The following is a 13,205-nucleotide window of genomic DNA, read 5'->3' as shown; positions in this document are numbered from 1 at the left end:
CTGAATTTTCTTTATAGTTTTTTCCTTTTTAAAATTTAGCATTTTTTCTTTTTCTCAGTGTCACCCCTTCCCTCATTCTCAGTTTTTCCCCTCCCATCCCCACCTACAAGTTGTGTCTAGTAACTACTGCCTATGAAGGACTTTTCTTTTTTCTTTTTTTGTGGGTCATGGGGCTGGAACTCTGGGCGTGGGTACTGTCCCTGAGCTCTTCAGCTCAAGGCTATTTTCCTACCATTGAGCCACGCCGTATTTCCCATTTTCTAGAGGTTAATTGGAGATAAGAGTCTCAAGGTCCATTTGTGCCTGGGCTGGCTTTGAACCTTGATCCTCAGATCTCAGCCTCCTGAGTAGCTAGGATTATAGGAGTGAGCCATCACACTCGGCTAACTTTTTTCTTTCTTTTATTTTTTTATAGAGAAGGTTTGCTGGTGATTAAAATTTGTTAGTTGCCACTTACCTGAAAATATTTTGACGAGTCAGTTGTAATTTTAATTTTTGTTTTTCTTTGTGTAATTTATTTTCTTTCCCTGCTGCTTTTTTGTAGTCATCTATTGCTTTTAAATCCATTTGGTTATAATGTGAAACCAGGCAGGTATTCTACTATTTGAGCCATGGCCCCAGTCCTTTTTTGCTTTGCTTTTCAGATTGGGTTTTGCACTTTTTGCTTGGGCAGACCTAGAACCTCTTAACCATGCCTTCCACATAATTGAGATGACAGTTGTAGGCTACCATTACTCACTTATATTGGTTGAGATGAGGGTCTTGCTAACATTTTTCCTGGACCGAGTTGAACCATAATCCTCCTGATCTATGCTTGCCAAGTACCTGGGATTATGATTTGAGCCACTTCACTGTTCTCTTCTGATTTGTTGTGCTTGAGGCTTTTGAGATTCATGGATATGTGGATTTTAGTTTTCATCACATTTGGAGAATATTTACCATTCTAATTTTTTTTTTTGTTTTGTCCCCCAACTTGTAACTGGTTACGTTAGACTGAACAAAGTTAGCCCATGGTTCAGTGATACTGTGTTTATATTTGTTCTGATTTTTTTTTTTTTTGGCCAGTCCTGGGGCTTGAACTCAGGGCCTGAACTCTGTCCTTGAACATTTTTGCTCAAGGCTAGTGTTATACCACTTGAGCCACAGCTTTTCTATGTATGTGGTACCAAGGAATTGAACCCCCAGGGCTCTGTGCATGCTAGGCAAGCACTCTACCACTAGGCCACACTGGCAGCCTCTTATATTTGAGCTTTCAATATGTTTTTTCTTTTTTCTAATTTCTGTTTATTCATCGTAAACCATTCTGCTGTGTTGTTAGGTTTTTTTTGTTTCTTTTTGGGGGGTTATGGAGCTTGAACTCTGGCCTAGGTGCTGTCCCTGAGCTATTCAGCTCAAGGCTACTGCCCTACCTGAGCCAAGCCTCACTTCCCATTTTCTAGAGGTTAATTGGAGATAATAGTCTTTGGACCTTTTGTGCCCAGGCTGGCTTTCAACCTTGATCCTCAGATCTCTGCCTCCTGAGTAGCTATGATTACAGGTGTGTGCCACTGCACTCGACTTGTGTTAGTTTTGTCAGTGTATTTTTCTTCTCTTGCATTGTTTTTTTTTTTCTTTTTATCGTCAGTAGCATCTCTGTTCCTTCTTTATCTTTTCTTTCCTTCTTGGAATATAACCAATATCCTTGAGTAAACTAGGTAGGTACTCTTACCTCTTGAGTTACACTTACAGCTTCATCCCTGTTTGTTTGTTTGTTTTGCCAGTCCTGGCGCTTGACCTCAGGGCCTGGGCCCTGTCCTTGAGGTTTTTCAAGTCTAGCACTGTATCCTTGAGCCATCATAGCACCACTTCCAGCTTTTTTTTTTAAGTTTTATTTTTTGCCAGTCCTGGGCTTGAGCACAGGGCCTGAGCACTGTCCTTGGATTTTTCTCAAGGCTAGAGCTCTACCACTTCGAGCCTCAACACCACTTCTGACTTTTTTCTAAGTATGTGGTACTGAGGAACTCTACCACTAGGCTAGGCCAAACTCCTACCACCACCACCACTCCTTTTTTTTTTTTTAAACATATGTGGTACTAAGAAATTGAACCCAGGACTTCATGCAAGCTAGGCAATCACTCAACCACTAAGTCACATTCCCATACCCTGTTTTTTTTTTTGTTTGTTTGTTTTTTTAATAAGTCTCTTACATATTTTCTCTTTTTTGTGCCATCTTGGACATCAGAACTATATTTTATGTAATAAACTTTGAAATCTTTCTGCAAATTCTCTTGTCTTGGTAATTGAATCTTTCGTTCATTTTTTTGTTTGTTGAGAGATCTTTTTATGTGTAGCCCAATTTATCTGGACCTTTATTCTCCTACTTCCTTAAGGATTATAGGTATATACTACTGTCCCTGGGTAGTCAGTTTTGATTTGTTTTCCTTCTAAGCCTGGCTCTTTTTGTTGTTGTGTCTTTACAACCAAAGTAGTATTTGATTTGGTGTTCCAGATTGTAAATTTTACCTTGAAGTTGATAGAGAGTTATTTTTGATTCAAGTAACTTGGAAGCCAACTTCTGGATCTTGCTTTGAGCTATGTTGTCTAGCACTAGAGTACTATTTAGCCTGCCATTAATTCTGCCCCTCTCGAGTCCAAACCATCCTGAATATTGTTCCAGAAAGAATGGTGTGCGTTTTAAAGGCTGACTGATGAGAACAGGAGCTCTTCCTGTCTGTGTGGAAGTTTTGGCCTTTGTTACATCTATTCTAGGACTATTGACGTTTTGGCCTAGATAATCTTTTTTTTCTGGGACCCTCTCCTATCCATACGACTGTGGCTTGAACTCAGGACCCAGCTGCTGTGCACAAGGCTTGCACTCTAACATTGAGCCTCTGTTTTGCTTTAGGCTTTTTGGTGGTTAATTGGAAATAAGAATGTAATGGTTTTCTATGTTGTCTTTTGAACTGCAAGCCTCAAATCTCAGACTCCTAAATAGCTTGGATTACAGGTATAAGCCATTGGTTTGTGGCTTTGTTTTGCTTTTCTGTAGCCCAAACTGGCTTCAAATTCCTATGTAACCTTGAACTTAGAATCTTCCTGCTGCTTCTACCTTTTTTTGGCCAGACCTAGGGCTTCAACTGAGGGCCTGAGCACTGTCTTTGGGATTTCCTCAAGGCTAGAGCTCTACCACTTGAGCCACAACACCATTTTCAGCTTTTTCTAGGTACGTGGTACTGAGAAATCAAACCTGTGTCTTCATGCATATGAGGCACACACACTACCACTAGGGCAAAGTTCCATACTTTCTTCTACCTCTTTAATGCTGGGATTATGTATATACACTACCACACCCTGCTCTTCAGAAGATCTTCCCTTTCCCCTCTCCACCCTCCTCCCCGCTTTTTCTTTTTCTTTTTTGCCAATCCTGGGGCTTGAACTCAGAGCCTGGGCACTGTCCTTGGACACTTTTTGCTCAAGGCTAACGCCCTGCCACTTGAGCCACAGTGCTACTTCTGGTTTTTTCTGTATATGTGGTACTGAGGAATCGAACCCAAGGCTAACAAACTGCTAACCTCACTTTAGATATATGGATGTAATAATTACTACCTACTTAAGCACCAAAGAGAATTTCTGTGGCTTTCTGGAACCCATTATTTGAGTAATGTCCCTTTCCTCCAGCTCCTGCTCTGTAAATTCTAGCCACTTCCTACTCCCCATCCAACTGTTAGATCAATTCAAAATGTGACCAGGTAGTAAGGTAGGGTAATCATATGAACCACCTCATTTATCATTTAGTTCTTGTTATTCTCTACTCTATTGGAAGAAAAAAAAACATTTTACATATTTGTATTTTTAGCAGTTTTGGGGGGAGCGGCAGCCAAGAGAACTCTTTTGTTGTTGGTGGTCATGGGGCTTGAACTAGGCGCTCTCCCAGAGCTCTTCAACACAAGGGTAGTGCTCTAACTCTTTGAGCCATAACATGATTTCTGGTTTTCTGGTAGTTAATTGGAAATAAGAGTCTCAGGGACTCTTGTGCCCAGTCTGGCTTTGAACCTCCATCCTCAGATCTCAGCCTCCTGAGTAGCTGGGATTACAGGGATAAGCCACCAGCTCCCAGCAACAATTCCTTTATTTGACTTTGTCTGAAGATGTAGCCTGCTAGTGTCCAGATCCTGAAAGCCTTTACTTATACACAATTACATTGTTACACATAGCCTTCCCCAACCCTGGGAGCCAGCACCCAAGAGGAGTCCTTATCACTTACCACATAATACCAGCAAGCCTGGAGGGTTCTCATTGTCCAGCCCTAGTTTGGAGGAGGGAGACTAGGACTGAAAAATGCACTGAAAGAGATAGCTGTGTCCCAGAGGCCAGACTCAGATCCAGGAAGCTGGGGCAGCTTTCCCCTTTACTCCAATGATAAAGGCCCTCCGCCCTAAGGGGAATTAGTGACACAGAAAAGTGGGTACTCTTTAACCCCATATAAATGACTGACAGGGGCCGGGAGTTTGGCCTAGTGGTAGAGTGCTTGCCTAGCATGCACGGAGACCCGGGTTCGATTCCTTGGTACCACATACATAGAAAAAGGCCAGAGGTGGTGCTGAGACTCAAGTGGTAGAGCTCTAGCCTTGAGAAAGTCCAAGGACAATGCTCAGGCCCTGAGCCCAAGCCCAGGACTGGCAAAATAAGTAAGTAAGTAAGTAAATAAATAAATAAATAACTGACAGTAGACACAAGGGAATATGTGCCCCGGGAACAACATGGGCAGAGAGAGCTAATGGTTTATCCCTTCCCAGAGCAGGATCCTTATCTGTGCAGTACCACTCTGCCTTGGCTGGCCACATGGCTTCTTTGGCAGTGCAGAAGCCTGCTAATTTTAGTACCTTTTATGAAAGTGGTGAGTTCAGTCCCTTTTACTCCACCTTGACCTAAAGCTCAAGTCCCAGCAGTTGATCTTTTTTTTTTTTTTTTTTTTTCCTTTCGGATGGAATGTTCTGACATGTGCTCCACAGAGTGTACCCCTAGAAATTTCATTTTCTTTTTTCTTTGCCAGTCCTGGGGCTTGAACTCGGGGCCTGAGCACTGTCCTTGGGCTATCTTAAGGCTAGAGCTCTACCACTTGAGCCACAGCACCACTTTCAGCTTTTTCTATGTATGTGGTAACTGGGACTCAAACCCGGGTCTTTGTGCATGCTAAACAAGCACTCTACCACTAGGCCAAACTCCCGGCCAGCCCTCAAAATATCTGAAGTGTCAGGTCTTGAGTCTTTGTAATGCATCCCTAGAACGTCTGCTTGCTACCAAGTACAGCAAGGGCTCCAACAACCACTGGCTCATTCTGTTCATCTACATGAGTCCATCTATGTAATACGTGAGATGTGTATATCTTTAGACTGTGTTATGACAGAGTAGGAGAGTTAAAATAGTCTAACCCAAAGTCATAAGTTAATAGTGCCCCCCCAAATACAAACTATTTCTAAAATAGAATTTTGGCTTATGAATTAGAGTGGAGTAAGTACATTAGCCAAATACCTTCAGAAAAGTAATCCTCAAGTAGCTGTGTTTTGTAGGTCTGAAAGAGACTACGTGGCTGTGATCAGTGCTAGAATTAGATTAAGTCTATGGTAGTTTACACAGTCATTTGGCAAGGGTTTTGTTTTCTCCAGGGCCCCACAAATTACAGGATTGTTTGCTGTTTTGTTCAAGGGGATGAGGTAACTTCAGAGATCTCCTCTCCATTTGGCTTCTATTCACCCAGCTCTTATAAAATAGGTTATGCTACCTTCCAAGTATATAAATTCTAAATTCAAGGGATAAAGAATTAACTATTATTAGATGGATGTCTAGGTTCAGTGGATCTACTGTGAGCCAGGCTTTTGCCAGGACTATATTTATTATTTCCATTGAGCAAATTTTGTTTGGATGGTTGAATCTTTTGTCCCACAGACCTTTGAACTGAATCATTCTAGTTCCTTAGACTGAAAAGCAGGTCTAAGGTGGCCTCTCATTGGTATTATTTCAGGTAGTCTTTCATTTTTCCTGAGACTAGCTTATCTCAGAAGTTACACAGCCTTTCTGTCACTCTGTTGGTCAGAGTAAGTTACAAATCCAACTCAGGAAAGCACATAGATTCCAGTTTTTGATGGAGCAGTGGCAATGCTCTGTTGCAGAAGAGGATATGGCATGAGAAATATCCTTGTGCCCATCTAATTTGCTTTATCAAATTACGTATTTTTTTTTTGCCAGTCTTGGGGCTTGAACTCAGGGCCTGGGCACTGTCCTTGAACACTTAAGGCCACTTGAGCCACAGTACCACTTGTGGCTGTGTGTGTGTGTGTGTGTGTGTGTAATACCATGGACTCCCAGGGCATCATGCATGGTAGGCAAGCATTGTGCCACTAGGCCACACTCCTGACCTCTCAAATTATATATCTTATTGCAGATAAACTTATGAACTATTGCTTTATCAACAAGTTTATCTGGTATTTTATAGACCTATTTCAACTGCTTTGTTTTCTTCTTTCAGTCTGTTTATCCTTTTTGTACACTTGAAAATCTTCAGTGTCAACTTAGTAAGCTTTTTTGTTGTTGTTGGTTGTCGGACTTGAACTCTGGGCCTGGGCATTGTCCCTGAGTTCTTCAGCTCAAGGCTACTGCCTTAACCTTTGAGTCACAACGCCACTTCCATCAAAGTTTACTAACTTTTTGTTTTTGCCAGTCCTGGGCCTTGAACTCAGGGCGTGAGCACTGTCCTTGGACTTTCTCAAGACTAGAGCTCTACCACTTGAGCCACAGCACCACTTCCGGCTTTTTTCTAAGTATGTGGTACTGAGGAATTGAACCCGGGTCTTCATGTATGCTAGGCAAGCACTCTACCACTAGGCCAAACTCCCGGCCCCTTAGTAAACTTTTAACAGATTTGTTTGTTTAACCATCATGATTTGAGTAGTGGCCATTTGCCATGAGTGTATAGAGTAAGTCTTCTTTACCTTTCCAGTCATGTGTTATTCAGGGATTATTGTGACTCTTCCATAGTTAATACAGCTTTGTAGTATATAATTGTGTGTTTACAATCAGAATTATGCATTATCATTATTTTTTTAAGTGCCAACATGAAAAGTAATCTAAAAAACTTTCTGTTCCATAGGACTTAAATACTATTTATTCTTACCTTCATGGAATGGAAATACTGTCAAATCTCAGGGAACATCAGCTTAGGTAAGTATGTGCCTTATTTAACCACATAGCATATGCTATGCAGTTATTCTTCAGATATTTGTTAAATACCTTTTACATACCTCCTCCTGTTTTGACACTTGGGATATACTTACAGATTATACTTGCCTAGTTTTCCTGAAGTTTATAATAATAATAAAATAATTAAAGCAGAGTTCAGTGCTCTCTGAGTATATAGCATATACTCCTCCCTTTTCTCCTTTTTTTTTTTTTTTTTTTACTTTGAGTTGATACATGTTGCATGCTTAAGGTAGACATGGTATTACTATCAGAAATTTAGTGCTTGCTGCTTGTCACTTTCGGTCCTTACTGTGTGAGAAGAATCAGGCAAGATGAGAACGTAGTGAAAGTGACAGGAAAAGAAATATGATAAAGGTTTTCCTCATTTGTAATAATTAGTACACATCTAAGACTCTCCTAGCAGAGAATTACAGTAGCTTAAAACCTATGTCCATAAGATCATATAGGATGAGACTAAATGAAATGAACTCTAGGATGTAGAAATAAGAGTTTTTTCTTGTGTGATTGTCACTCTTGATGTACTGTGTTATTTCTCTTCTCTTTTTTTTGCCCTTACGGTTAATCTCATTTTATTACTATATCTGACTTTGTTACCTGGTATATTTGTATATGCGTTTTATCTGTTTGTTTGAAATAGGGAAGGGAAGTGGGGGGAAAATAAGATGATTGGGAGGGGGTGGGAAGAGGGAAACAGTGACAAAAACAGGAGAAGGGGTATCAGTGTACAAGAAGTAATGCATCTACTAGCTGACATGCACCTGTAACCCCTCTATACATTATCCCGACAATAAAAAAAAAAAAAAGAAATATAGTAGAGAAAGACATGTGAGGCATGGTGCCATGGGAAGATGGCACCTTCATTCATCTTCAGCCATCTTTTGGGTGCAAACTTGATCATTAGGTATAAGTAGAAGAATTAGGGCAGGGGACAATGATATGCATAGTTTGAGTCCTGGTTACAGGTATGGCTTGGGTGGCCATTATCTCATTTTTCCAGGTTGTTGAGAAGTTGTTAACCACTGTCACCACTTGAGAGGAACAGTCTAGTTCTTGTTTGCTAATATCTCTCACTCCACAGTGAAGTGTGATTGTTATTGATAGTTTTCCTCATTAGGGAACAGTCAGTCCTATAAGACTGCTTTCCTTAGGGGTAGTTTTAGTTCCTGCAATAAAGATGTTACTGATCAGAACAATGACAAATGCAAAAATGTAAGCACAGGTGCCAAGCTTTTTTCTTGCTTTTAGTTTATTCATGGCAGCATAAATAGTGTTAAATACCTATTACAAATACATGTTCAATAAACTGAAAATGGGTTTTTCTCTGTGATGAGAGTAACAGGGAGATTGAATGCTTATTGAGATTACTTAGGAATTTCTCATATCTCTGGGTCAAGTCTCTTTTATAGGACTATAGTTATCAGAGAGAGTTGGGAAATTTAGTTATACTTACGGTTGCCTTTTCATTTTCCCATTCTATATGACTGACTGCTTACTTATCACCATGTTGTACTAAAGTGGAAAAAAAAGATGCCCTTGGTATGATCCAAGTTTCTGTGGATAAGACTCATACATTTTCTGAATCTTAGTTGCCTTTTCTCTTCCACTATTGTGATTCTACTTGTAAAAACACTTGAGGGTGCTTTAAAGCACTAGTAACTTTTTTTTTTTTCTGGGTCATGGGGCTTGAACTCTGGCCTGGGCACTGTCCCTGAGCTCTTCATCTCAAGGCTATTTACTGTCCTATCCTTGAGCCAAGCCCCACTTCCCATTTTCTAGTAGTTAATTGGAGATAATAGTCTTAGGTCCTTTTGTGCCCAGGCTGGCTTTGAACCTTGATCTTCGGATCTCAGCCTCCTGAGTAGCTAGGATTACAGGTGTGAGCCACCTCGCTCGGCAGTAATTTTTTTTTTTTTTTTTTTTTTGCCAGTCCTGGGCTTGAGCTCAGGGCCTGAGCACTGTCCTTGGACTTTCTCAAGGCTAGAGCTCTACCACTTGAGCCTCAGCACCACTTCCGGCTTTTTTCTATATGTGGTACCGAGGAATTGAACCCGGGTCTTCATGCATGCTAGGCAAGCACTTTAACCACTAGGCCAAACTCCTGGCCCTCGGCAGTAATTTTTTATAAAAACATTTTTATTAAACATGTTAAGCACCTATAACCCATTTTTTCAATTTTTCCTGTGTAGTGTGCATGCTTCTGATTATGGACCAGACTACTACAGCATAATTGAGCCTTGTCTCCCTCCCTCCCTCCCTCCTTCCCTCCCTCCCTCCCTCCCTCCCTCCCTCCCTCCCCCCCTCTCTCTCTCTCTCTCTCTCTCTCTCTCTCTCTCTCTCTCTCTCTCTCTCTCTCTCTCTCTCTCTCTCTCCCTCTCTCTCCCTCCCTCCCTCCCTCCCTCCCTCCCTCCCTCTCCCTCCCTCTCCCTCCCTCTGCCTCCTTCCCTCTCCCTCCCTCCCTCTTTCTCCCCCTCCCCCCTCTGTCTCTCCCTCCCTCTCTCCCTCCTTCCCTCCCGCCCTCTCCCCTCTCTCCACACACACACAAAATCCAAGTTAGTATATATCAAATAAGTTCACAGAAAAAAAAACTGAAAATTAAAGCACTTAGTAATATTAATTTTAAGCCGGGTGCCAATGAGTCACGCCTATAGTCCTGGCTACTGAGGAGGCTGAGATCTGAAGATTGAGATTCAAAGCTACCCCGGGCAGAAAAATCCCCATGAAACTCTCATTTCCAATTAGCCACCAGAAAACCTGTAGTGGCACTGGGACAAGTGGTAGAACTGTAGCCTTGAGCTGAAGAGCTTAGGGACAGCACTCAGGCCCAAAGTTCAAGCCTTACAGCTGACAAAAATAATGATTTCAAATGCAAATAAATTTACATATTCTTTTTTTCTTGGTATTGGTATGCCTTTGTTAGTAACACTAAGGGCGTTGTAGTAAACCAGATAACTACATGGTTCTTCATAATAAAAAATATTATTTGGTGTAGATTGACAGCTCTTACAAGAATATTACAGTTGATACCACTTAATATTACCTAATTTCTTTTATTAAAATATTGCATTATATATATTTTTAAGTACTTGTACATCAGTGAAAATTTAGTTTAGAGCTGATAATTTTGTATTGATATGATAGAATTTTTTTTTTTTTTTTTTGCCAGTCCTGGGCTTGAGCTCAGGGCCTGAGCACTGTCCTTGGACTTTCTCAAGGCTAGAGCTCTACCACTTGAGCTTCGGCACCACTTCCAGCTTTTTTCTATGTATGTGGTACCGAGGAATCGAACCCGAGTCTTCATGCATGCTAGGCAAAGCACTTTAACCACTAGGCCAAACTCCCGGCCCGATATGATGGAATTTTTTAAACAGAATTTAAGCTAAAATAATTTTCTAAATCTTTTTCATATTAGGTTAATGTCGGAAAGAGCACGCTATGAGAGATACAGTGGCAATCAGATACTTTTTTGGTAAGTATTTTCATGATTATCTTAAATTTGTGACACTGATTTAAATTTTGACTTTCTTATTTGTTGGTCCTTGGGTTTGAACTCAGGGTCTGGTCATTGTCCCTGAGCTCAAGACTAATACTCTACCTCATGAGCCAAAGCACCACTTTCAGCCTTTTTTTTTTTTTTTGAATAGTTTATTGGACGTAAGAGTCTTACAGATTTTTCTACTTGGGCTGGCTTCAAACTGTGATCCTTAGATACCCACCTCCTGAGTAGCTAGCTAGACTTACAGTTCTGAGCCATTGGTGTCTAGATAAATTTTGACTTTTAACATTGAAATTCTTTTGATGCTGGACAATTTTTGTAGAGCAAACTGAAATATATTCACAAACTGTTAAGTATAAAATAGAAAGCCAGGTGCTGGTTGCTCAGGAGGCTGAAATATAAAGATTCAAAGCTAGCCCAAGCAGACAAATCTGAGGGAACATTATTTCTATTTAACCAGCAGAAAAGTTGCAGGTGGAGGCATGGTTCAAATGGTAGAGAGTCAGCCTTCATTAGAAAGCAAGAACATGAGGCCCTGTAAAATGCAAAAATGGTAGAGCAAAATTTAAAATGAGTGTATACTTTGCAATTGTTGCTACTGATGAAATGAGCTTTCTAGAAGAGTCTATCCAGCCAACTATTTTGGAAAGATGGTCAAGAGTTCAAATTTTTATGACTCCAGATTAATTTAACATTTGTGTGTGTGTGTTTTATTTTTAATTGTGTAAAGAGGTTTCAGTTTAACATGTCAGTTCGTGAGTATAGTAGCCTTGATCAGTGTAATTTGGCTTCTTTCTGAATATTAATTTTGTAATTTGAGAATCAACATAATTTGACTTACTTAGGATTTTTCTTTTCTGTAGCAAATAGCTCAAGGTTCTTTAATGCTTTGTATTTGTTCTTTTTTATTGCTATAAGTTTAACTATCAGTACATTTGTAGATTGCTTCTAGGTTTTTACTATTGTAATATTTATTGTGAACATTTTGCTTATGTCTCTTTGTGCTCTGTTCATTCTTCCTAGGAGAAATTTCTAGGAATTGCTAGAAATTTATAATTTTCTAAAAGTTATACCAGTCTATTAGTTGTATATAGTAATATTCAGTTGCTCTATTCCTTTGATATCCCGTTTTTGCTTATTTTACAATTTATCCATTTTGTTGATTGTTTCTCATGATTTTGTTTTGCATTTTTCTGTTTATATATGGTATTGAATGATTTCCATATTCTTCTTGTTCATTTGCTAACACTAGGGTTTGAACCGGAGCCATTGCGTTTCCTAGACTAACAGTCCTCCTTTCTAGCTTGATTTTCACGTTTTATAGCCTGTTTTGATAATCTGCATAATGAATTGCTAATTTAAATTTTGACCATTTTTGTGGTGTTGCTTCTTTTGATTTGTAAATATTCTGTCCGTAAGTTCAAAAAGAAGTCAAATCATATTCATTGAGATGCATTGTGCTCATAAATGGACATGTTGAATTAAAATCTCTTAGGACAACTAATTAAAAAATAATAAACATCCTTTATGAATTTTTTTTTGCCAGTCCTGGGCCTTGAATGCACAGCCTGAACACTGTCCTTGGACATTCTCAAGGCCACTTGAGCCTCAGCACCACTTCTGGCTTTTTTTTTTCTTCTATGTATGTGGTACCAAGGAATCGAACCCGGGTCTTTGTGCATGCTAGGCAAGCACTCTCTCACTAGGCCAAACTCCCGGCCCTTTATGAATTTTGAATCAAAATTCTTGGTTAGATATACTTAATGTAAATACTGTTTGATTCTGTTTATGGCATGTGTGTAAGTATGTGTGGTCATGTGTAAACCAGTATTAGGGCTTGCGCTCATGGCCTAGATGCTGTCCCTGAACTTTTGCTCAAGACTAGTACTCTAGTATTTGAGCCACATCTCTCCTTCTGGCTTGTTGGTGATTATTTGGATACCAATCTCATGACTTTCCTATCTTGAGCTGGCTTTGAACTGAGATCCTCAGATCTCAGCCTCCTGCATAGCTGGGATTATAGTATGAGCCACCTGTTGGCCCAACTATTACTGACATCTTTATTTATGTCTTGTTGTGTGACCTCTCAGCCTGGGCACTGTCCATGAGTTGTTTTTGCCACAGAGACATTTGAGTCTCACAGGCTTTCCTTCTTAGGCTGGCTTCAAACTGCAATCCTCAGATCTCATCTTTCTGAACAGCTAGATTTTATAGGCATGAGCCATGGTGTCCAGCTATGGCATCTTGTAAGGAATAGAAATCTCTTATTTCTACCCTCTATGGTTAGTATTTTTAATGACATGTTTTTTAAAATATTTTTATTGTATTTAATAAAAGGGTTACATGATATTTGCCAGATAGAAGGTGCATTAATTCACATACATTGAATTCCACATGTCTTGGTCCCCATTACCCTCCCCCCCACCTCCCCTCTTGGTTTTCCCCCCTTCCCTGTCCAATTTCAAGTAACCAAATA

At 40.1% G+C, this 13,205-nt stretch overlaps 1 protein-coding gene across 7 annotated transcripts in view; it reads left to right on the top strand.

Moving 5' to 3' along the window:
• Positions 1–13,205, top strand: part of Rapgef6 (Rap guanine nucleotide exchange factor 6) — a 145,310-nt gene that overhangs the window by 16,972 nt on the left and 115,133 nt on the right. For all 7 annotated transcript variants that reach the window (XM_090320826.1, XM_090320828.1, XM_090320823.1 and 4 more), the window contains exons 2-3: positions 7,127–7,197; positions 10,646–10,702. In XM_090320826.1, coding sequence (XP_090176952.1) covers positions 7,127–7,197; positions 10,646–10,702 — 128 coding nt within the window. The remainder of the gene's footprint in view (positions 1–7,126; positions 7,198–10,645; positions 10,703–13,205) is intronic.

This window comes from Megascapheus bottae, chromosome 29 (genome assembly GCF_031878675.1).
Source record: "Megascapheus bottae isolate mThoBot1 chromosome 29, mThoBot2.hap1, whole genome shotgun sequence".
NCBI lineage: Eukaryota > Metazoa > Chordata > Mammalia > Rodentia > Geomyidae > Megascapheus > Megascapheus bottae.
This window is presented reverse-complemented; position numbering and strand designations above follow the sequence as displayed.